The 24,239-nt window shown below is 45.7% G+C and overlaps 4 protein-coding genes across 5 annotated transcripts; 3 read left to right on the top strand and 1 right to left on the bottom strand.

Moving 5' to 3' along the window:
• Positions 1-786: 786 nt before the first annotated feature.
• On the top strand, positions 787-4,332 carry LOC136522398 (uncharacterized). Of its 2 annotated transcripts, none has more exons than XM_066516224.1 (5): positions 787-909; positions 2,975-3,087; positions 3,193-3,446; positions 3,615-3,764; positions 3,882-4,332. In XM_066516224.1, exons 2-5 carry the CDS (start codon positions 2,994-2,996, stop codon positions 3,927-3,929), a joined length of 546 nt encoding a protein of 181 aa, XP_066372321.1. In that variant the 5' UTR covers positions 787-909; positions 2,975-2,993; the 3' UTR covers positions 3,930-4,332. The 2 variants fall into 2 exon arrangements, with proteins under 2 accessions (XP_066372321.1, XP_066372320.1); XM_066516223.1 differs by having other exon boundaries at positions 3,175-3,446.
• A 5,393-nt stretch (positions 4,333-9,725) lies between these two features.
• On the bottom strand, positions 9,726-15,133 carry LOC136524822 (probable non-specific lipid-transfer protein 2). The gene is made up of 2 exons (XM_066518064.1): positions 15,058-15,133; positions 9,726-9,946 (listed from the first exon to the last, which is right to left on the bottom strand). Exons 1-2 carry the CDS (start codon positions 15,131-15,133, stop codon positions 9,726-9,728), a joined length of 297 nt encoding a protein of 98 aa, XP_066374161.1.
• Positions 15,134-16,725: 1,592 nt separating this feature from the next.
• On the top strand, positions 16,726-20,857 carry LOC136524632 (pentatricopeptide repeat-containing protein At4g21065-like). Its single transcript, XM_066517921.1, has 4 exons — positions 16,726-16,762; positions 16,976-19,208; positions 19,414-19,795; positions 20,733-20,857. The coding sequence occupies exons 1-2, from the start codon at positions 16,726-16,728 to the stop codon at positions 19,093-19,095; spliced, it is 2,157 nt and encodes a 718-aa protein (XP_066374018.1). The 3' UTR covers positions 19,096-19,208; positions 19,414-19,795; positions 20,733-20,857.
• LOC136524631 (uncharacterized) lies at positions 19,532-21,142 on the top strand. The gene is made up of 4 exons (XM_066517920.1): positions 19,532-19,610; positions 19,766-19,821; positions 20,733-20,861; positions 21,020-21,142. Exons 1-4 carry the CDS (start codon positions 19,532-19,534, stop codon positions 21,140-21,142), a joined length of 387 nt encoding a protein of 128 aa, XP_066374017.1.
• Positions 21,143-24,239: the final 3,097 nt, after the last annotated feature.

Raw genomic sequence — 24,239 nt, 5'->3', positions numbered from 1 at the left:
TTTATTCCGCAGTTTAATTATCGCACTCTGAACTCTGGTATTGTAATAAATAATTAAAAGAACTTTTGTTGTATGAAATGAACTTATTATTGTAAGCTCGTACTTATTATTGGATTCTGGATGTAAAACGTGGATTGTTTCGAGTTCTTCCTTCGGTGTGCTCGACGAAACTGACCGATGTAGCTCACTTTTGAGGTGCTTAGTATTTAGTCGAAGACGAGTACCTCCGAAAACGTGTTATTTGATTATTTCGAACGGTTCTACCACAAATTGGTATTATTTTTAGGGCTATCAGTTGTACTGGCTAGATGTATAAAATACCGTTTCAAATGGTTTATAGATAAGATTGAAGGAGGGCAAAATTGTCTTTTCCCATCCTAGAATCCCAATAAGCTCGTAGAAGAGGGATATTGGATTATATCCTTGGATTTCTCAAACACATACGCGTTAATTTTTCTAGAAGCGCCCTTGCTGAGGCAACGACAACCGTTCGATACCAGTTATCCATTGATTTTACGGTGGAGATACATTTTATGACGTTGCTTTGTCCTGCAGGATTCGCAAAAAAAGGAGAACGATATTAGGAATTTAGGATGGGCCTAATCTTAGTTGAAGCCCAAATTTCAAGGCCGGAAATCCTATACCAAGAGTAATTGGCCTAGCCCGTCCTAGCCTAGCCCAAAAAAGTTCTCCACCACGTAATAGGCCCACGGGCCTAAGGCCGGAAATCCTACTAGGAGGATTGGGCCACTACTGTGCGCCCGTGCCGTTTCCCTTCCCCGTCACACTTTTCGCTTTCTTCCCCCAGTCCACCCCCACAGCCTTCCCACTTCACACCACCACCCTCCCGATCGCGACGCCCGACGCCGGCGACCTCCGCACCGCATCGCCCCTGCCGATCGTCCCGAGGTAAACCTTCCCAACTCGATTGCGCTCCGGGCTGCATGTATCTGTCCGTTCGATCTGTTCTAGGGTGTGTGTGGGCTAGGTCTAGGCGTAGGTCGATCTGTTCGGCCGCCAGTCGTGTCGAGTTGTGGCGATCGTGGTGCCGATCTGGTCCACTGCCTTGTCGTGGGGGGTTTTGATCGGCCGCTTGCTCCCCCCTGCTGTGTTCTGGTGCGCTTCGCGGTGTGGATCGGGTAGGGGTCCGTTGCGAACTTGGGATAGCGCCGCTTGCTCTCCCTGCTTGTTCTGGTGGGCCTTGCGGCTGAGATCGGGTAGGGGTCTGTAGAGCCAGTTCGGTTGGTCGCGTGGGTGCTCGTGCTGGAAAGACGGGAATGCAGATGCGTGTTCTCTCTTTTTTTTTTACTGTGATGATGTTCGTTTGTTACTCATGGGTCTGATCCGGATTCTGTATTAGTCTTGAGGTGCTGCTTTGTCTTGTACACGGGATCGGGATGGAAGACCTGGTAGCTTGTGGAGATCAAATAGACTATTAGAGGCTCTGCTCGGCTGCACTTCTACCACAGGCCCACTGCTGCAGCAGCTGAGGCTGCTTGATTTCTGCAGGTTTTACTGAGTAGTGTTGCTGCTGCTTTGGCCACAGCGCTTCTGATTTGCAGTCAGAATTTGTGCGGTGATTAGATGCAGTAGATAAGGATTTGTAGTAGCAAGGGCTACAGTGGTTTTTTGCCTGTTATTTGCATTACTACAGGCCTGATGTCGCACATTGATGTATTGCTAGGTTGTAATTTTGGTTCTGGTCCAGTACGGCTTATTGAATCTAACTACTTCGATTATTCTTTGTTATTTGGTTAGAAAGCTTGTGGGATTATACTATTACTTGCTTCTGTTCTTCTAAATTGTATTAAATCACCCCATTTGATTTATTGGTAGGTTGTCATTTTGGCTCTACTCTAATATGGCATCTTGTCTTGAATCTGATTAATTTAATTATTCAGCGTTGTTTCGGTTATAAATCTTTTAGGACTACACAAATATTTGCTGTTTTTTTTAAATCACCCCATTTGATGTAGGTTGTTAGATCTTTACTAGCAATTAAGACAGTGACTGTATCTTTTGGATAGTTACTATTCCTAATTTTAGAGAATTGGTCCATTACTTCTGGGATTTAGTTCTAGAACTTGAATGTGATAAGCTAACCACTGTTTCTGTCTAGGAGCCTGCGTCCTCCTTTATTCTATTTTTTAATGAACTCATTTGATATCTTGGGCCACTAGTCAAATATTCCATTACTTCATCTGTGATCACTTTTCAATTCTCTAGAAGGGAATGATGGGCATAACAGTTCCTTAATTGTTCTTTATGAAAATTAGGATGTTATCTGCATGTAATCGAATATTACTGTTTCTGATTAATGGTAGTGCGCCAGATTGGAGCATTCTAGTCTCAATAAAAAAAGTGAAATAGTTATGCTTTTATTTCACTGCCTTCTTTGGAATATCCTTCTCTATGTTTGAAGAAGAAAAATCTATCCACATGTTTATCATGTAATGCTGTATGATGATATTGAAGCAAAGTCAGCGTTTTATATTTTACCATATAGCTGAAGCACCCATCAATAATATTCTGATTAATAGCAACTACTTGCATCCATTCGCTAGTTGTCACTCGAGCATATTGCCGGTTTTGTCATTTGCATTCTGTAGTCAGTATTGTTGTCAGCAACATTCTAAATTTAGCAGACTAATTGTTGTTTTAAAAATTCTCCTACATTTGGAAATTTACTCTTCCAGAAGTATTGTATTCTGGATTACTCTAGCGCAAGAAGATTAATTTTGTGATGCACATAGCACATGAGAATCGGAATATGTACTAACACAGTTGATCTACTTCGAATTTTAATATTATCCCTTCTGCTCAGTTTCAAACTTTATTGCTTTGAATTGGCACTTCGGACCATATTACTGTCTCTTGATATAAGTTATGCATGGCTACTCTGTGAATTCTCTTGTTTGCTGTTGTAAATTGCACATATATATTTGCGCTGAATTTTGTCTTTGCACATTTACAGATTTGTTGATCAAAGAACCATGGAAGGATCGTTCCAGTTGAATCCAAACGCCAGCCCTTTCATACCTGGATCGCTGGGTTCATTTGCACACAAAGCCCCAGAAAAACAAGGAGGTGAGGCTAAAGATTTTTCTAGTGGTTCTGTAGGTTTTGAACTCTCAGATTTGCTTTATTCATATGAATACACTGAGAGCTCAGCAGGTCTTATCATTTCTGCAGGGTCATCATCAAAGGGAGAGGCTTCTGGTAGCAGTTTTGATCCTTCGCAGCATGAGGAAAATGACATTGATGAACTTGCTCTAGCCAACATGGTCTTTTCAATGTTCCCAAATGTCTCCACAGATTTCATTGATGAGTTACTCAAGGCAAATGATTTTGACATAAATCTGACTGTTGATATGCTTCATGAGCTGAACTCGCAAGATATGCTTCATGATGATGCTGAGGCTACCAATGACCTTCATAATGGCCAGGTATTTTAAACTCTCTTTCGCCGCCCAACCTTGCCAGCACCCCTCTATCTATCCATCCATCCCAGTTCTTTGTAAGTTAAGCATTTGCAAAGATGAGCTGTGAGCCTTTGGACAAGGTTTTTTGTGCAACATACAGTTCTGCTCATTGATTGACCTATTCATCGCCAGGGTGTACCTGGTGCTGATTACCACAATGCTGAGGTGTCTGAGAGTAGCAGCAAGATGAGTCAAGATCTGCAGAATGAGAAGTCAGCAACTTCTGATGTGAAATCTGTGCTGCCAAAGTTCTCAGAGATCAATTTGCTTCACAACGACCTGGTATGTGCGATTCCCTCAATATACTGTACTTCTGCATACATGTATTGTTGCTGGAGATACATTCGTGAATCATGACACCTGTTGGACAACCTTTCCTGACCGGCTTATTTGTCGCAGGGCCTGCCTGATGATGAGAAGTTAGCGGGGACTTCTGTTGCGAAGTGATCTTACATATCAAGGCGCTCTGTTTGATCCGAGTTATAGGTTTATGGTGTACATACTAGTTGCATCCAGAAGTGTGGCTTGGAGGACAAAGCAGTGGAAGCTACTGTTCCATTCCCGTTCGCAGGACTAGTTAACTGTTTCTGGTGGTTATCCTTAGTTTCAAATCGCTTGTTCAGGTCCTTTGGGCTGAGTAGTTAGTATTTCTGGTGGTTATCATGAGTTTTACACCCCCTAGGTTGGCTCTTAAAGACCGAGTAGTACCTGGTGGTCATCCTGATTTTACATGTCTTGGTTAGCTGCTTTTGGGTTTGGTACCCAGTTAGTTTAAACAATGCAATTTATGCCGTGACTGCCCGTTATGTGTGATGTTCTGGGAGTGTTAAATCCATACTGCTTGTGGTGCTGTGCTGCTGTTTCCAGATTACCCAGTCATATATAACCAGTAGCTTATATCATCAGATCATGCCACCTCTCAGTCGTTTTACTTTGTGTTTGATCGTCAGTCGATTCAGTTGTGAGTTCGCTAGTGCCATTTCCACAAGCAACATGTATCCTGTAGTTTTATCTGGAGGGTGAGGCTTCTGTGTCCCAATTTTTTACAATTTGGTCCTTTTTTAAGAAAATTTACGTTGGCCTTCTGGGAAACTTAAACTCATCTTTGGACCCTGGGGGTCGGCGTCAGGACTCATGGCGCCAAGCTAAAACGTCTCGGCGCCACAGATTTTGGCTCCGAGGTGTCTGGCCGTGCACAGCCGAGCGTCCTAGGTGGCATTCACGTGGCCGGTATCTCGGCGTCAGTACACATGGCGCCGAGCTTGGCGCCGCCATGTATTCTGGCGCCGAGCATGGATTCAAAGCGTGCGGCCAAGTTTTCCTTGCCGAGGCTGCTTTCATTTCTTCCTCATCCCTTTCGGTTTCTTTCTCTCTCTAACCCGTCCAATCTCTTGAATTGATGAATTTGACATTGGATACTTGGATTTGATCCATACATCTTCGCGAGCAAGGTATCCTCTCTTCTCTTATCATTTTTTACGCATTGATTTAGTATATATTACGTCTATTTTGTAACCCTAAATACGTTATTACCTAATGTTTGAAGTGATTTTTAATTTTTTGTATTATGTAACGGTAGGATTAAGCGTGGTAAAGCTAGTAAGCCAAGGTAATCTCATATCATCGTGTTATATTATGTTTTCATTTACGTGCAACAAATAGAAAAAACCCTAGGTTTATGATTTAATGTTCATTGCTTTTGGTTCAATTTTAGTTATGGCCGGATGACCGGAAATGCATTTGACCCGTAGGTCGTTGCCTCTGTCTAGTGGTGTTCCTGTGTCCATGTGTTTTTTGCGGCGATCCTTGCAAGGTAGCCAAGTCTGATGAAGAGGACATGTATAGGCCTGTATTGGATGTGTGCCAATTTTGTGTTTGAGCCTACACTTCGTCAGCGCCGTATTAACAAGATGATGAGAAATTGATGTTGTTTAATATTTATTTTGTGTCAAATGAAGTCTTGCCTGATTTATTTGTTTTGTAACAATTGCATTTGTTGCAGACCCCTCCACCGCTCTGTGATTTTGAGCAGTGGATCGACACTGAGATCAAGCCGGAAGACAATGAGTGGATGCAGGAACTGTTACGGTGGGAGGCAGAGGACAAGAAGATGATGGAGAAGAGACGTAGAGAGGAGGCTCTTGAAAAAGAGCACAAGGAAGAGGAGGAAAGGAGGCGTGTTGCTTCGCACAGGGAGGAGAGGGAGAGGAAGCTTGAGCGTGCGCAGCCGACGAAGGCAGTGATGGAGGAGAATCCTGATTCCCAGAGAAAGGGAAAGTGGCATCGTTACACTCAGTAGTCTTTATAACTTGCTAGTTCTATGGTATAACTCCCGAGGCTCTAGAATCCTGATGCCCAAAGGAGAATCCCGAGGCTCTAGAAAAGGAGCACAAGGAAGCCGGAATTACTAAGTACCACAATATAACTCCTTGATGGCCAGACCTCACCATCGGACATTGTATCACCCCTTTCTATGACCTGGTACTTGCCGGTGTTGTGGTCAAAGCAATCGACGTCATGTGTGGCAGCCCTTTCCTTTGCCTTGTCAAGATGCTTCTTAGGTTTAGGTGCCCATTTCTGATTATGACTCTGTAGTGCCATTGCTTGAGTGTGTCTCTCGTTAAACCATGCAACTAGCCTATAAAAGGTGAATGATACAATGGCATTGACGGGCATGGCACGTATACCCTTGAGTACACTATTAAATGACTCCACCATGTTGCTAGTCTAAAACTCGTACCTCCATCCACCAGCGTCGTAGGCTCTTGTTCATTTCTCAGGTTCTCTCATCAATCCTCTCAGCCACTGCCTACCTTTTGCGTTTGTTGCCGTTTTTAGCTGCTCCAACTTCTCCTCGAAGAACGGCACCTCAAGCATGCGAGCAACCTCCTCGAATAGAGGAAAGTTGTCCTTCGTACCATCCTTCCGAAGTAAATTCTCGACAAGGTGTCGAGTGCACCAACGGTGGTGCAAAGGTGCATACCCCGGAATCTGCTCCTGTACGGCACTGAGTATGCCCTGGTGTCTATCAGATATGACACCTACCCCCCTATGAGAGCCAACGACATGGATCCTAACAAGCCGCAAGAACTATCCCCAACTATCTTTGTTCTCCCTCTCCACCAAAGCGAAAGCCAAAGGAACCAATGTGTTGTCTACGTCACACGAAATGGCTACAAAAAATGTGCCCATGTACTTACCAAGCAGAAAAGTACCATCAATGGATAACACTAGACGACAGTGCCTGAAGGCCTCGACGCACTGGAGAAAGCACCAGAAAGCACGAAAGAATATCTGCCTCCCGTCCTTCCATTCATTCGGCTTTGAGATATACACGTAATGCATGCCTAGATTTGTTGCTTTCATTGCATTGAACATTGCAGGCAACTGCTTGTACCCCTCCTCCCAGTCCCCATATATCATCTTCCAGGCCCGTTGCTTTGCCCTTCATGCTTTCCCATACTTTATGTCATACTTAAATATCTCCTTAGTCATCTCCATAATTGCCCTGACCTTTAAGTTAGGCTGACCCTTCAAAGTTGTGTATAACTTTCTAGCAATGAGGGTAGAGGTCAACTGTCTATGCTTCTATTTTAGATCTGACTGGACACAAGTGTGTGGACCTACAATTTTGGTGATCTTGAATTTCTCTGTGGCTTTCTGTTTGCGAGCACAGACCCTCCAATTGCAATCTGCCATCTCGCACACCACCGTGTAACGGCGCTCTACATAGGAATGCCTCACCTTGAATGGTCTCTTACGCCTCACAGAGTATTTCTGTAGCCACCTTTTTAAGGTGGGCAAGTCCTTGAAGACCATGCCCTTCTGAATTTCCACGCTGTCATCGGCCTCAGGAGCCTCTAGCAGCTCGTCATCTCTTCCTTCTTCATAAGCATGTTGAGAATGACTAAGGTCGCTGAATTCATGAACCAGTGGATCACGATCAGGACACAAAGCGTCTGATGAGCTCCATTTCTTGTTCACTCAAAGCTGCAACTGGGCGGTCATCATTAGAATCAACAACCTTTGCTGTGCCATAAGGCTCCTCATCATCCGCAATATCAACATCTACACTGTTAGAGGCCATAAACCCTAGGTCCACGTTGGTTGATGGAGGAACAGGAGCACAACCATCATTATTAGGATTGTCTCCTGCATTTAAAGCACAAATATGGATAGCACTGAGGCAAAGGAATGGAATGAACAAAGAATAAGGAAAGTCAAAGTGTTACTAAATCACTTACTAGGATGATTCTGGGTCAAAGGGATCTCCTGAGGGGCACATACAACATCATTAGTCCCACATTCTGTATGGACACCAGGACATACACCAACCTCATTGGGGGCGGATTGAGCATCGGGCACCACAACCGCATCTTCCACATCCACCTCACGGTTGGGTAACAGAGGCTCAGAGGGTGCCGGATTCTCTAGTGCTGGTGACAACCCATGAGGGGGGTGAATGAATATTAGGGAGTGAATACCCATGAGGGGTGAGATCATTAGACAACTTCCGTACAACCAAATCTAAACATTAAAACTCATTCTTCATGACAGTTTTGACATATTTGTCCCATTTTGCTTCTGATGCAATTGGGACCAACCGCCTCAAAATTGTCCCTGACCTGCCATGGTGAAGTACCCCCTCAACTAAGATGGCATCTTCATTTGAATTGCATTTAAGCTCATTACGAGCCCTACCAAACAACTCACAAAACAATGGCCGATCATCGAATATCACTAGCATCCTTTGCATTCCAACAAAATTGACATTACCAAACTCATCTTCCTCCACACTTCCTCCATGATACAAGATGACTATGTTGTCCATCTAGTTGGTATGCACATCAACCAAGTTATTACGGGTATATTATTATAAGATAACTAACCATAATATTTAACTACATTTACTAACTAAATTATCTAACTATCTATCTAAACAAATAAGTATCTAACTACCTAACTATCTCTCTAACAATATAAGAGATTTGGTAACTACACTTACTAACTAGCTAACTAAATTAATAAGTAACTAACTCCCTAATTATGTCTCTATCAATCTAATCTAACTAAATAAGCTACGTACATATATTCCTAAGTATATAGTATAACTAAATAAATAAGCATCTAACTTTCTACCTATGTAATTATATTTGCTAACTAAATTTGTTAAATATTCTAAAAAATTACTAACTAAATTACCTAAAGTAGATTAACTAATTTAACTTAACTAAAAAATTACCTCGGATGGGCAGGGGCGCAGGGCCCAGAGGCAAGCCGCCTGGCGGGAGCTCCGGCGAGCGGTGGCGGGCCGCCCTCACCGCCGGACACCGAGGAGGAGGAGGGAAGGGGCGACGAGGGCGGCCGGAAATCGCACGGCGACAGGGGCGCGGCGGCGGCCTGCTGCGGTGGCTGAGGGAGTGGATGAGGGAGCGAGGGAGGCGACTGACGCGGGGTGGAGGACGGGCGGTGGCCTGCTGCCGGCGCAGGAGGCGCGGGCGATGGCGGCGCTGACACGACGACGACGTCGGCGGTGAGAGGCAGAGACAGAGCGCGCTAGAGAGAGCTAAGGCCGCTGGTTTTGAATCCATGCTCGGTGCCAGAATACATGGCGCCGAGGTCGGCGCCAAGATTTGTGGCGCCGAGCTCAGCGCCATGTATTCTGGCGTCGAGGTACCGACCACGTGAATGCCACCTAGGATGCCCGGCTATACACGGTCAAGCACCTCGGAGCCAAGATCTGTGACGCCGAGACGTTTTAGCTCGGCGCCATGAGTCCTGGTGCCGACCCCAGGGTCAAAAGATGAATTTAAATCTCCCAAGAAGCTAAACGTAAATTTTCTTAAAAAAAAAGAGAGCCAAATTATAAAAAATTGGACTTCTGTGTTCGGAAGTACCAAGGCCGGCCTAGTATAAATAAAACTTATAAATTTATAAACGCTGGACACAGCACGGCAGCGCGATTTTACTTATACGAAAACAACTCAGAAACATGATGAAAACAGCCAAAACCACCGGCATCGTGCATAGCCTCACTCCCGAGGTAGGTGACTACGAGTTGCCGGAGCATGGCGAGCTGCAACAACCAGCCGGGCTAGAGCTCGCGTTTATTTAGACGCACGTATGTCTGTCCGTCCATGGATCTGACGTGGACTCGCAGTAGTATACGTAGCCGTATATAATATCCGGCGCGCGGCGGGCGGTCGCCGGCGGCGACGGACGGAGCAGGCTCTCGATCAGGCATCAGCACTTCATCATGGGGAGGCCGCAGGCGCGGGTGACGCTCTGCGCGACGGGGCCATTGACGTAGCCGCGGTACGCGGGGTCGCGCTTGTACTGGCAGAGGCACGGCTGCTGCGCCCGCAGCGACGCGCAGCACCCCGGCGTCACCGCCCCGCCGAACAGCGCGCCCGCGCACGCGCTCAGCGCCGACGGGTTGCACGACGCCGCGTCTGCCGCCGGCGCTGTTGGAACCGAGCTCCCAGGATCGAGCTCGGCGACGGCGCGACACCGGCAGGTGGCGTTTGCGGCGACTAAAACCCTAGAGCGTGAACCGAGAAGATGGAAATAATGACAACGAGATCAATTTGCCCAAACACGGCGTAACCATGCCTTATGTTTTCGTTCAGTTTATATAGGCCCAAGGCCTTGCCCCCCGTCGCTACGACGCCTCCTCTGATCGCCCGTTATTTCCGGAACGCCAGAGGGACATGCACGGACGCCGCCGCGACGGGGCCACACACCAGTACACGGTCTCGGCGTGGTTCACGCACATCTCTGAACCACCCAGGATTCTACGTGTCTAACTGAACTAATATAGCAAACGTTCTAAAAAACAGGATTACATGAAGTAAAACAAAGCACTTCTAACATTTCACCTCCTTAATCCTGTTTCACTGGAACGACTCCGAGCTTCAGTCTGAACTCCACGAACTTGACCCTTCCGAGAGGCTTCGTCAGAATATCAGCAACCTGCTCATTTGTACCCACATGTTCAACATCAACCAGATTCTTCTCAATGCAGTCTCTGATGTTGTGATACCGAGTATCTATGTGCTTGCTTCTTTCATGGAAAACAGGATTTCTTGCTAGCTCGATTGCTGACTGATTATCGATCAGAAGTCTGAACTTCTGCGCTTCACCACCAATCAGGTCTGCTATCAGACGACTTAGCCAAACACCCTGACAGGCTCCCAAAGCTGCAGCTATATATTCTGCTTCACATGATGATAAAGCTACCACCTTCTGCTTTTGAGATGCCCAAGTCACCAGGTTGGAGCCAAGATAGAAAATGATCCCAGAAGTACTTTTCCTGTGCACTAGATCACCTGAAACAGTCACTATCAGTGAAACCCAACAAACTGAGACCCATCTTTCCTCCCTTCATGAACTTGCAGCCATAGTCAAGTGTCCCAGCTATATACCTGACAATTCTCTTGACCACAGACCAATGTTCTTTTCCTGGTGCTTCCATGAATCTACTAGCAATACCCACTGCATATGCCAGATCAGGTCGAGTATTGACTAGGTACCTGAGACTCCCAATCACACTCCTGTATCTGGTAACATCTAACTCAGTACCTGGTTTAGCTGTAGTGAGTTTGATTCTCTGCTCCATTGGTGTATCCACTGGATTGCATCTTGTCAGATTACATATCTCCACAATTTTGGCAGCATAGGCTTTCTGACAAATAGTGATCTGATGCTTCTCCTGTCTGACCTCCATGCCCAGATAGTAGCTAAGTAACCCAAGATCACTCATGTTGAAGATTTTCTTCATCTGATCCTTGAATTGCTTGATCTTCTGATAATTTGGTCCACAAATTATGAGATCATCAACATAAACACCAATGAGTAATAAATCATCTCCAGTTCCTCTTTTATAAACAGCATGTTCAACTATGCTTTTCTGAAACCCCACTGCTTTCAGCTCTTGGTCCAGTCTAGCATTCCATGCCTTGGGAGCTTGCTTGAGCCCATAAAGAGCTTTGTTTAGTTTCAGCACTTTACCAGCATGAGCTGCATCAGCAAAACCTGGTGGTTGGTGTACATACACTTGTTCTTGGAGATCTCCATTGAGAAAAGCAGACTTCACATCCATATGATGTAACTCCCAGTCTCCATGTGCTGCAAGTGCTAATAGAATTCTCACTGTTTCTAATCTTGCAACTGGTGCAAACACCTCATCATAATCCACCCCTTGCTTCTGTGCATACCCTTTGGCGACAAGCCTAGCTTTGTGCTTGACAACATTCCCAGCAGCATCTTTCTTTACTTTAAATACCCACTTCAGTCCAATAGCCCTGTGCCCCTTGGGCAAGTCTGACAGAGACCAAGTATTATTGTCTCTTATTGACTGAAGTTCTGATTCCATTGCATTTTTCCAGCAAGTTTCTTCTAGAGCTTCTTCTACACTGGCAGGCTCGTCTGCTCCTAGAAGACACACTCCACTATACTCAACATTTTCAATTTCTTCAGTGTCATCATATAACTCTGATAATGATCTGTACCTTAGTGGATTGCCTTCTGAATCTGCCGACTGACCGTTAGGTGGTGTTACCCACTGATTTTGGTCACCATGCCCAACAGACCCAGTGTATGATGGTGTATGTGGGCTTGAGAGTCCTTGAGACTCATCTGATGAAGATTGGGACTGACCTTGCCTAGAGGAACTGACAGCCGAACTGTCTGGTACTGAAACTGTGGGTGCTTGCTCTGTTGTCGGACCACCAACAGTAACCGGATACTCCACAACAAAATGTTCAGACTAGAATTGATCCATCCCTTGAATGTTCCAATCCCATGACTGACTTTCTTCAAAAATAATATCCCTACTGATGTGTAATGTCCTAGACAGAGGATCAAGCATCCTGTACCCCTTTGTGCCCTCCTCATAGCCAATGAAAATCATTTTCTGGGATCTATCTGACAGTTTACTAATCCCTGGCCCAACCTTCTTGACATGACCCACACAGCCAAAAATTCTCATGTGATCAACTCTAGGCTTCTTGCCATACCAAGCCTCATATGGTGTTACACCATTTAGACTTTTTGTTGGAGATCTATTCAAAACATAGACAGCTATCACCACAGCCTCTCCCCAATAGCATGCTGGGATCTGCTTGCTTTTCATCATGCATCTTGCCATCTCCACTACAGTCTGATTTCTTCTTTCTACCACCCCATTTTGTTGAGGGGTATAAGGTGTAGTGGTAAAGTGCCTGATGCCATACTCAATGCAAAATACACTGAACTGAATTGAGTTGAACTCACCACCTCTGTCAGTTCTAATTGCTTTGAGCTTACTGTTAAGTTCAGTCTCTGCCCTTGTCTTCACCTTCTTGAAATAAGACAGTGCCTCATCTTTGGACTTCAACAACTCAATCCACATATATCTACTGTGATCATCCACAACTAGCAAAAAATAATGCTTACCACCTGGTGTTGGTGGTGTGATTTTTCCACAGAGATCTGTGTGAAACAACTCAAGTCCACTCATAGCACGATACTTACTGACACTTGGGAAGGGAGTTCTATGCTGTTTTCCTAATGTACAGCCATCACACACCTGCTCGACCCTGTCAACAGTGGGCATGCCAGATACCATATTTCTCCTTCCTAACTCCCGGAGGGATCTGAAATTAAGATGCCCAAACCTTGCATGCCACTTCCAAGCATCATCATCCAATTTATTCAGTAGGCAAACAGGTGACACAGTACTGAACTTATGCATATAGAGACGATTTGCAGTTCTAGGAGCTGAGATAAGTAATGCATGTCCCCCTTGATCAAAAACACTGCATCTGCCATTCTTCAATGACACCTCAAACCCCTTTTCCTCCAATTGGCCCAAACTGACAATATTACTCTGAAGCTTTGGAATGTAATAAATATCAGTTAATACCTTGTGATCCTGCTGTCGTCCTTGAATGACCATGGAGCCAAGCCCATGTATCTCCATGCTGGAACCATCACCCAGCCTTACAGTCCCACGAACTCGATCATTCAGATGAGTGAGAGCAGCACGACATCCTGTCATATGGTTGCTAGCTCCTGTATCTAGCACCCAAACACCTTCTGGGCAATCAACCGGCACCACCTTCTTCTCTGTGAGATGAACGACCTCTACAGGTAATTTTGTGATGTCCTTTGCCACTGACAGAAACAGTGCTGGATTATGATCAGCACCTGCCACAGCGACGTTTGCCTCCTCGTGCTTCTCCTCCTTCTTTTGCTTCTTGGGCCTTTTACAATCCTCAGCCCAGTGACCATAGATGCCACAATTTCTACACCTTCCCTTCCGACGAGGTGTGCCTTCTGAGGTGAGCTTGACGTTGCCGGCTGCCTTCGACCCACCACCATCATGTCGATGTGGCTGTTTGCCTTTGCCTCCACCAGCACTGCTACTTCCTCCAGTACGACCTTGAGTGGGTTGGAAACGGTGCTTGTGTTTCTCAAGCCACTCATCCTCGGCAAGCAATAAACGGCCCGCCTTATCAGTGATCTGCTCGACTTTCTCCTCGAATCGATCTTCAGCAACGCGCAGTCTCCCCACCAATTCCTCCACTGTCAGTGTTTTCATGTCACAGAACATCTCAATGGATACTGCAACTTGATTGAATCTGGGTGGCAACACACGCAATATTTTCTTGACAACACGAGGATCGTCGATGGTCTCACCGAGAGTTTTCAACGTGACGACGAGGTTCACGATTCGTATGCCGAAGTCCTCCACGCTTTCTCCTTCTTTGAACTCGACGTTCTCGAATTCTTTTAGGAGTTTCTGGACACTGATCTCCTTCACACGATCTGCTCCAACCCTCAACGTCTTCACCAGATTCCAGGCCTCATGTACCGTCTGCTTCGCGCCGAGCGTCGGCCGCATCTCTTCGGGAACGGATCTCATCAACCCGCTCATGGCTTGCCGATCCTCTGACCTCTTCACATTGGTTCCAGGATCAATTGTCTCCCAGATCTCCAACGCCTCATAGTTGATTTGCATCAACATAGCCCACTCGACATAATTTGTTCGAGTTAGCATCGGCCAAACCAGCGAGCTTTCCTTGACGCCGCCGCTTGACTTCGAACTCTCGCCTTTCGTCATCTCCTCCTTCTCGTCTTCTCCTTGCACGTTCGTGACGTGATCCGCTGAAACCTATACGGCTCTGATACCAGATGTTGGAACCGAGCTCCCAGGATCGAGCTCGGCGACGGCGCGACACCGGCAGGTGGCGTTTGCGGCGATTAAAACCCTAGAGCGTGAACCGAGAAGATGGAAATAATGACAACGAGATCAATTTTCCCAAACACGGCGTAACCATGCCTTATGTTTTCGTTCAGTTTATATAGGCCCAAGGCCTTGCCCCCCGTCGCTACGACGCCTCCTCTGATCGCCCGTTATTTCCGGAACGCCAGAGGGACATGCACGGACGACGCCGCGACGGGGCCACACACCAGTACACGGTCTCGGCGTGGTTCACGCACATCTCTGAACCACCCAGGATTCTACGTGTCTAACTGAACTAAAATAGCAAACGTTCTAAAAAACAGGATTACATGAAGTAAAACAAAGCACTTCTAACAGGCGCCGCCAGCAGGACGACGCACAGCAGCACCAGAGCCAGCACCGTCGCCGTCGCCTGTTTGCCCATGGCCGGCCTCGGTCTCCGCGGCTGGATCACTCGCTCGCTTGCTTCTGATCGAATGGCCGGAGAGGGACGGGAACGGACTGCCCGAGTGACTGAGTGAGTAGGCTAGGTGCGCGCGAGGTCCGTACTTATAGAGAGAGCTGCGTGCGACTCAACCAAAGGAAGGCTCTGGATCGACTGATCGACATCGTCGTGGTGCAGTGCACGCATGGGCAGCCACGCCCTGCGTCGTGGGCGTGCATGACCATTCCTGGAACTCTCTCACACATGCATGCACCGACGGCGCACGGTGGTTGGCAGGGAAGACGCATGTCTCGCAATTTAAGGCTAGCCGTGCTGCTCTCTCTGTGAGCAGTTCGATTAAAAACATGGAGCACAATTTTTCCTTGTTCCATCAGGATGAACTAGGAGACTTTGTTGCTTCTTGGTGTTTGGTTTGAGACCTGGCCTAAGGGTGCCGGGTAGGCAAATCGATTCAACCCCATATGTCTAAAATCGAACGTCTAAGATGTCTGTATGTCCCAAACATGGAATCCAAGATGAAGTTTGGAGTTGAAGCAACCCAAATTTACTACTACTTTCTTGTTGGTTAAGGCGTTAATAAACAACTTTAAACTTTAATCGATGCTCACTTAAATCCTAGAATATCGTGCATTATGACTTGTAAAATACTCAAATATAAGACATTTCTATGTAGTGGTTATATTCAGATTTAGCTAAGTTCTGCCTTCAACATTATTAGGAACATCACTGTCTTCTACATTATCAGGAGCACCACTGCCTTGTGTATTACCAGGAGCAGCACTGCCTTGTGCAAAAGTGAAACCAGATGCACACCTAACACCAGAGCTAGCATTGGCACTTTGAGCATGTTTGCTGACTACATCCACTACAAAGCACAGCTACCCTGTCATCACATCTATCCTTTATTAGCTGCTCAAAATGTTCATCCATACTAACTTTCCATTCAGATTCACTGTCACTGTCAACCACCCAAACATCCAATGTCTGTGAAGATCCCCAGATTATCTTACTGGCCATTTCATCATGAAATTTAGATAGAGAAAACTGCACAGTCCTATCCAGCCATAGTTCATGCTCATACGGGGACATTTCTGCTTGCCCGTACTCACCATCAGCAACATACTTAGAAACCTTAACAACAAATCTAAAAACGTTGCCAGGATCAATCCTGACATAATAACGAACAGAAACACAAATCAAATTGTTAGACGGTATCCTACTACACACCATCTTCCCAATCCGGAATCAAAGCGAGGACGAAGTGCACTGAAGTTTAACTTACCAAATAGGGCAACCACTCCAATCCATTGCGTCTCCAATCTCCACCGCAACAGAAGCCACTACAGCAACGGCCTACGAAGCAAGGAAGGCGGACAATTTCACTATCATTGGTAGGGACCCTAACCTAACCTAACCTAACCTAACCTACAATCCCATCAAAACCAGTGCAATAAAACGAGCGGGATGGCGACAATGGCGGTCCACACGTACTTTCAATCCATCGAGAAAGCTGGGAGAGGAAGGCGGCGGCGGAGGGCTACGGCGAGAGCGGGGAGACAAAGAATGAACGAATGGGCCGGGCGAGGCGACTGAGTGCAGCCTGGCTGGGTTAGCAGCAGAGGGCAGGGGTTAGCAGCAGAGGGCAGGGGCAACCACGGTCATTTGCCACCCCCATGTTGACTCGGATCCCATCTGGACTGACGCGTTGTCGTGCCACGAGTGCAAAAGTGGCAATTCTGTATCTCTTCTCTCCATTGCGTGCCAAACTCGTATTGTCAGCCGTTAAAGTCAGGAGATGCCGATTCTTATAATGGTAAAAAGTTAAATCTGCCAACTCGCTCACCAACTGCCTCTCCGCCCCGCGCCACCTGCGCTACGTGCTAAGCCTGTTCGATCGATTGCCGCACCCCACCACTTTCCTTCACGACACCGCCCTCCGTGCCTGCCTCGAGGCTTCCGCCGGCGCAGACCATCCCGTCCTCCTCCTCCTCCGCATGCGCCGCGGGGGCGTCCGCACGAGCGCCTTCACGTTCCACTTCGTCTTCCGGTGCTGCGCCGCCGGCGCCGGCGCTGGGCTCTGCCGGATGCTGCACGCCCCGTGCCTCCGGACCATGCTCCCCTCCGCCGCGCGGATCGTGGAGAACCCCCTCATCCACATGTACGCCTCGCTGGGGCTCACGGACGACGCCCGCCGGGCGTTCGATGAGATGCCTGTCAAGGACGCGGTCGTGTGGGCCACGGTGATCGGCGGGCTGGTCGGGTGGGAGCTACTCGATGAAGCGCGGAGGCTCCTCGTGCAGGCACCGGAGAGGGACGTGGTCTCGTGGACTAGTTTGATTGCTGGGTACTCGCGTGCTGGCCGGCCTGCTGATGCCGTTTATTGCTTCAACTGCATCCTTTCAGATGGTGTCGAGCCGGATGAAGTCGCGGTGATTGGCGCTCTCTCGGCATGTTCGAAGCTCAAGACTTTGGAGCTTGGGCGCTTGCTGCACTTGCTGGTTGGGAAGAAGAGGATGCGGATGACTGACAATCTTGTTGTTGCGCTCATCAACATGTATGCCAAATGTGGTGACATTGCCCAAGCACAGGCGGTCTTTGACGCTGTGGGAAGGGGCCAAAAGCCTGAGCCATGGAATGCTATCATTGACGGGTACTGCAAGCTTGGCCATGTTGATATTGCAAGGTCTCTGTTTGATCAAATGGGCGCCCGTGATGTCATCACATTCAACTCGATGATCACTGGATACATCCACAGTGGCCGGCTTAGAGATGCATTACAGTTGTTCATGCAGATGAGGAAACACGGCATGAGTGCTGATAATTTTACCGTGGTGAGCCTTCTCACTGCTTGTGCGAGCTTAGGTGCACTGCCACAGGGCAGGGCTTTGCATGCTTCAATCGAACAGAGGATAGCAGAGGAAGATGTCTACCTTGGAACTGCACTTGTGGACATGTACATGAAATGTGGGAGGGTGGATGAGGCAACCGCTGTGTTCCATCGCATGGGTGAAAGAGACGTTCACACTTGGAGTGCCATGATCGCAGGTCTTGCATTCAATGGGATGGGTAAGGATGCTCTGGAGTCTTTCTGCCAGATGAAGCGTGATGGTTTTCAGCCCACCTCAGTTACCTACATTGCTGTTCTGACTGCATGCAGCCACTCGAGTCTGCTTAATGAAGGTCGTCTGCACTTCAACGAGATGAGATCGTTGCACAAATTACACCCTCAGGTTGAGCATTATGGCTGCATGATAGATTTGCTTGCTCGCAGTGGGCTCTTGGATGAAGCTATGCATCTTGTTCAGACCATGCCAATGCAACGAAATGCCGTCATATGGGGCTCCATCTTGAGTGCTTGCAGAGTCCACAAAAACATTGACCTAGCCCGACATGCTGCGGAGCATCTTCTTAAGTTAGCGCCTGAGGAGGATGCTGTCTATGTCCAGTTGTATAACATATACATAGACTCTAGACAATGGGTAGATGCAAAAAGAATAAGGATGTTGATGGAAGAACAGGGAGTTAAGAAGACGGCAGGGTACAGCTCGATTACTGTGGCTGGGCAGGTACACAAGTTTGTTGTCAATGACCAATCGCATCCTCGGACATTAGAGATCATCACGATGATGGAGGAAATTGCACGCAGGCTGAAGTCTGTGGGTTATTTTCCAGCTACGTCAAGGATAGCAGTGGACGTTGACGAGGAAGAGAAAGAACAGGCACTTTTAGCACACAGTGAGAAGATAGCCATTGCTTTTGGTCTCATTAGCCTTCCACCGAACTTACCGATTCATATCATGAAGAACCTGAGAGTCTGTGAGGACTGCCACTCTGCAATCAAGTTAATCTCTCAGCTTTGGAACCGGGAAATCATTGTTAGAGATCAGAGTAGGTTCCACCATTTCCGAGATGGAGTATGTTCTTGCAATGATTTTTGGTGATTACCACTCTGCAAGCTCCTAGTCTTGTTCCAGAGGACAGAATACAATCACAAGAATAACAAGTGCTTCATCTCACAATTCTGCTTCCAATTTCAAATTTATAAATGCCTAAGGTACTGTTTCTTCATGCCATCTATCCATTTCAAATTGTAAGTTGTTTTTGCTTCTTTAGATACTTAGTTTTTACTATACAACTAGATGTACACTATGCCTAGATACATAGTAAAAAAGACTTACAATTTGGAATGGAGACAGCAATAAATGAAAGGAGCTTGTGAATCTTCTCATAACACAAAGCTTTCTTGTGTACTTTACCAGGGATAGGAAGTCGGATGTGTCTGCACGCAAACACACTCCATTCGTGGCCGTCGGTGGGTTTCACGGTGATGGAACTGAATGTCTGAATCCATGTGATTTGATTCTTCAGTATGACACCATGCCATTGTTGTTTCGAGCACAGCAGTTTTGGGACAGTGATAAAAAGGCCACAGCCCACAACCCGAAGGCTGACCGGGGTAAATACAGACAATGGGCTGTCTAAACTGGTTAACGGGCTGGCCCAGTCAATATGGACATCGGCTCTCTCTCCTTCCTCTCTGTGATGTTTCCAGATCATCAGGAGCGAATTGGTTTGGGTTATGGATGCTCCATGTTCCTTGGAATTGTTTAGTGGAGGCGATCAGGGAGTGGACTGGATTAGGTAGCCCACCAGCCGTGGGGGAAACAGTAATTGCTTGGGCTTTTGGACCAGCTGTTTATTGAGGGGGTGTTTAGATGCTTTTGGAATGGCAAAACTTTTGCCCCTAATCTTATGCTGCAAAACTTTTGCCATTCAAACTTTTGGCATTTGGTGTTTAGATGCATGACAAAACTTTAGCCATGCAGACACAGCACGCGCTCCCAAGACGTTTTTTTGCCCAGTTTTGGGTCTCTTGGGTCCCAAATGCCAAAAGTTTTGTAGCCCAAGTTTTGCTGTTTTTGCCTATGGTGTTTAGATTCATTTTGCCAAAAGATGAGATAAAACAGCAAAAGTTTTGGCTAAAATGGGGAACTAAACAGGCCCTGAAATTGGATAACTGACGAGATTCAACCTGATATGTTGATGTAGGTTGCTAGCTACTCGATATCAACTTTAATGATTCATATTGTCAGAATAATTGTGGGTTTCTAGCACCATATCTTCCTTATCCATTGGCTGGCTGATTGGCTTTAGCAAACTATCTATGAACACAACCTTGTGGTGTTCATTTGAAATTGCTTATTCTTTCCTGAGATTGTACTTTGTGTACATTTCTTGTAGGTAATTCATTGCTTGGGTGTCTTGTAGATTATGGCATTCAAAAGAAAACACATTTTGTAAATTGTAAATTTGGTAGGTTGATAGCATACATACGTGAAAATACAAAAAAGAAACAACGATGGGGTCTAGTATTTTATATTATATATAATTCAGCGATTTATTGCATTTAAGACAATGTAACAAATTGCTTGCTGATTGAGGAACAAACTAGTTTCAGAAATGAATAATAACTTAATAAGTGCTCAATTCGCTGGTAGATTGAATAGTGAAGCGGCAAACAACAGACTAGTTTTTAGGCCACAATGTCCTAAATGTAAGTTTTGTTTTGTTGTTTCAGGAAGCCACTATTGATATAAAGCTTCCCAGAAGAAGCTTGCTTGTTCAATTTATATGCAATGCATGTGGTGAAAGGACAAAGCGCTTGATAAACAGAGTAGCCTATGAAAGAGGGACAATTTTTCTTAAGGTAAACTTTGTCCCATGTCTTTATTTATGTGCAAATGCAATCTCCAAATCTACTGCTTTGCTCATTTTGGAGCTGTATGAGACAAGCCCACATTCGTATGATTGACGTTTCCTTACACATGCTGTAAAGTTATGTTCTAACATACACTACACAAACAGTGTGCAGGGTGCCAGGTGTACCACAAGTTTGTTGATAATCTTGGTCTAGTTGTTGAATATGATCTACGTGAAGAAAGTGAGCTACAAGGAGAAAATGTGGTGAACCCCAATTCTGAAGATTGATCTGTTGTGAGAAGCAGTGTCTATGCAAACGCCCTGTAGTCTGTAGGTTTTGACATCATTGATTGTTTATATAAAATGACATTTTAAAGTTGCTGCATATACTCATCTGAATACAACGGGGCCTATATGTACTTTACAATGTGATATGGTTCTATGAAGGAAACAAAGGATCATAATACCGGAGTACTCAGCAGTTTCAAACATATTAATATCAAAACAGTACATTTTTGGAAGATTATTCTGGCACTAGTGATATGGTACTAATATCTGATATGCACACTACTTTGGCATCATTGTTTGCCTGCATCATTGAGATTTTGACCGACTGGGGCATCTTTTTCTTCTTCATCATCTCTTTCTCGTCCTCTTTTGTCACAGTCTCCACATTTTCACCTTCGCTATCCTTGGCATCACCCTTCTTTCCCTTGAGGAACTGAATAAGGCCGTCAAGTACTCAAGTGCGATATCGGTGTCGTCATTCCTCATAAGGTGGATCGTCCAGTAGAAGATTAATCTCTTCCTGCATTCTCAGATTCAGCCTTGGATGTTGCGGCCTGACTCCTGAGCCATCTCATATCGTGGCTTACGGGAAATAATACCCTGGATAAACACATAATATAGATCATTATCTTTCAGTGTGGGCATATTAACTTTCAGGCTGCTAGCTGAATCACATCACACGAGATTAAAAATCCCAGTTCCCAGTTTACCTTGAGAACACTCACAGGTCACACCATATTTTATAATCATAATATATGTGAGTCTTGTACGACCATATACGGAAATAAGGATGCTTCCTGAGAGATCTCTTCTTGAGAGGATTTGAATTATATTCACTCAAATGTCTCCTATAAAGATGAGAATTTAATGTTCTCCCAAAATCAGCACCAAAGAGGTCATCCTTAATTTCAATAGCGATTTCGAAAGGTGGATTTCCTTCCTCTATTGGGGGATTTTGGAGTATTGGTGGTTTGGAATTGACAGCTAAATCTTGGGATTGGAGTGGTTGTGATTTGGCTATCAAAACTTTCTCTTCTTGATCGCGAGATGATTTCTTACCTTTCTTAGGGAGTTCATTATAAATGCTAGTGCAGGGAGCACGAACAGGAGGGCGACAATGACAGGCTAATCACCCTTCCAGATGACATCCTCCTCCTGATCTTGAATAAACTCGACCTGATACGTGACGCTGCAAGGACCACCGTCCTCTCAAAGCGCTAGAGGCATTTGCTAGGGCTCCGTTCTGAGATCATTTTGGACGTTCTGAACTTCGACGCTACGCATCAGGACGACGATGGTTTGGAGTACACAATGGATGACCTGTTGCGAACTAACGCTTCCATGGTCGAAGCCACAGAAATCTTCCTGCAGCAGCACTGCCGCTAGCACACCACCATCCAGCTCCTGGACATCACATTCTATCTCAGGGACGAATCCATCGGCATTGTTCATGCCATGGACAGCGCCATGGCAGACCACATGATCCTCGCGGCCGAGTTCACAATCATACCAGACACGCCGGACGTCTACTGCAAAGATGACGATGTCCTGCTCGCCTACGGGAGACGTTTCATGACGTTCTTTGATGTATATGGCCTCTAATAATTGTTTAAATTCTATAAGACGGCCTCAATGAAAGTTTTATGAGTTTTGTTCTCATTTAAATCTACTTGGTGTCCGAACGTGGGATTGAGGTAGATGGAGTTAAAATGGAAGTAATTGAAGAGTTACCTCCTCCCGTAAATATCAGAGAGATCCGTAGTTTCCTTGATCATGCGGAGTTTTACCGCTCTGTAAATATTAGAGGGATTTGCAGTTCTCTGTGGGGTTTTACCGCCTGACGAGATCTGGCATGCTATTTTTTTATGAGTAAAGAGAGAAATAGAGTTGTTTTTTGACCGAAGTCAGTAGGAGAATTCCTAAACCTATTTTTTTTAATAATTTTTTATTCTAGATAGATCTGTTTAATTCGCTCTCACTGGGAGTCGAACCTAAGTTTGTAGGATCCAACACAGGTGCTCTAACCACTAGACTAGATGCCCTTTCACGAGAGAAATAGAGTTTCATTAGGATGAATGAAACTCATCCATCGCATTTACCTATGCAATGAAAGGCAATGAAACCTCCACTGAGACGGATTTGTTTCATTCTCATGTGCCCTCGAGGATCTTCTGTGTCAGATAAGCAAAGAATTATACACAATTGCAAGGCTATACATTTCATATGTGACATTTGATCATAGCGTCATATAACAATTAAATGATGTAGCTAGCCTATGAAACTCTATCATGAAACTGTACATGGAGACGGACTGTTTCATTCACTTGTAAAGTCAGTGTGGCAGTCTTGGTAACTGTGCATTGAAACTCTGCTTTGAGACAGACTAATTACATATTTGTCGGATAAAATTAGAATCTCAATAAGCGGTTGTCTTAGTGGATTTCTAGGGTCAACATGAGACTGAAGAGAAAGAGCATAAGAGGGATTATTGGGGTCAAGGATGGGTTGAGAGATAGGTTTAGATAAAATATCTAATGTGGGCATAGAAGGGGAGAAGATAGGAAGTGCTTCTAAATGGCTTGGCTCTCGCTCTATGGGTTCACTAGACATGCCATCCCTGAATTCTTCCCAATGTCCTATATGGAAATAAGGATGCTTCCTGAGAGATCTCTTCTTGAGAGGATTTGAATTATATTCACTCAAAGGTCTCCTATAAAGATGAGAATTTAATGTTGTCGCAAAATCAGCACCAAAGAGGTCATCCTTAATTTCAATAGCGATTTCGAAAGGTGGATTTCCTTCCTCTATTGGGGGATTTTGGAGTATTGGTGGTTTGGAATTGACAGCTAAATTTGGGATTGGAGTGGTTGTGATTTGGCTATCAAAACTTTCTCTTCTTGATCGCGAGATGATTTCTTACCTTTCTTAGGGAGTTCATTATAAATGCTAGTGCAGGGAGCACGAACAGGAGGGACGACAATGACAGGCTAATCACCCTTCCAGATGACATCCTCCTCCTGATCTTGAATAAACTCGACCTGATACGTGACGCTGCAAGGACCACCGTCCTCTCAAAGCGCTAGAGGCATTTGCTAGG

The sequence above is a fragment of the Miscanthus floridulus genome, chromosome 18 (genome assembly GCF_019320115.1).
Source record: "Miscanthus floridulus cultivar M001 chromosome 18, ASM1932011v1, whole genome shotgun sequence".
NCBI classification, from domain to species: Eukaryota; Viridiplantae; Streptophyta; class Magnoliopsida; order Poales; family Poaceae; genus Miscanthus; species Miscanthus floridulus.
This window is presented reverse-complemented; position numbering and strand designations above follow the sequence as displayed.

Bases quoted from the DNA above. Each gene is read 5' to 3' on its own strand.
- LOC136522398 (XM_066516223.1), top strand. From the start codon at position 2,994: ATGGAAGGATCGTTCCAGTTGAATCCAAACGCCAGCCCTTTCATACCT. The intron at 3,447-3,614 runs GTATTTTAAACT...ATTCATCGCCAG, and splicing joins ATGACCTTCATAATGGCCAG to GGTGTACCTGGTGCTGATTA. The intron at 3,765-3,881 runs GTATGTGCGATT...TATTTGTCGCAG, and splicing joins ATTTGCTTCACAACGACCTG to GGCCTGCCTGATGATGAGAA.
- LOC136524632 (XM_066517921.1), top strand. From the start codon at position 16,726: ATGGGCCGGGCGAGGCGACTGAGTGCAGCCTGGCTGG. The intron at 16,763-16,975 runs GTTAGCAGCAGA...AATGGTAAAAAG, and splicing joins ACTGAGTGCAGCCTGGCTGG to TTAAATCTGCCAACTCGCTC.
- LOC136524822 (XM_066518064.1), bottom strand. From the start codon at position 15,133: ATGGGCAAACAGGCGACGGCGACGGTGCTGGCTCTGGTGCTGCTGTGC. The intron at 9,947-15,057 runs GTGCTTTGTTTT...CGGTTCCAACAG, and splicing joins GCTGGCGGCGCCTGTTAGAA to CGCCGGCGGCAGACGCGGCG.
- LOC136524631 (XM_066517920.1), top strand. From the start codon at position 19,532: ATGCCATTGTTGTTTCGAGCACAGCAGTTTTGGGACAGTGATAAAAAG. The intron at 19,611-19,765 runs GTAAATACAGAC...GGAATTGTTTAG, and splicing joins CAACCCGAAGGCTGACCGGG to TGGAGGCGATCAGGGAGTGG. The intron at 20,862-21,019 runs GTAAACTTTGTC...CTACACAAACAG, and splicing joins GAGGGACAATTTTTCTTAAG to TGTGCAGGGTGCCAGGTGTA.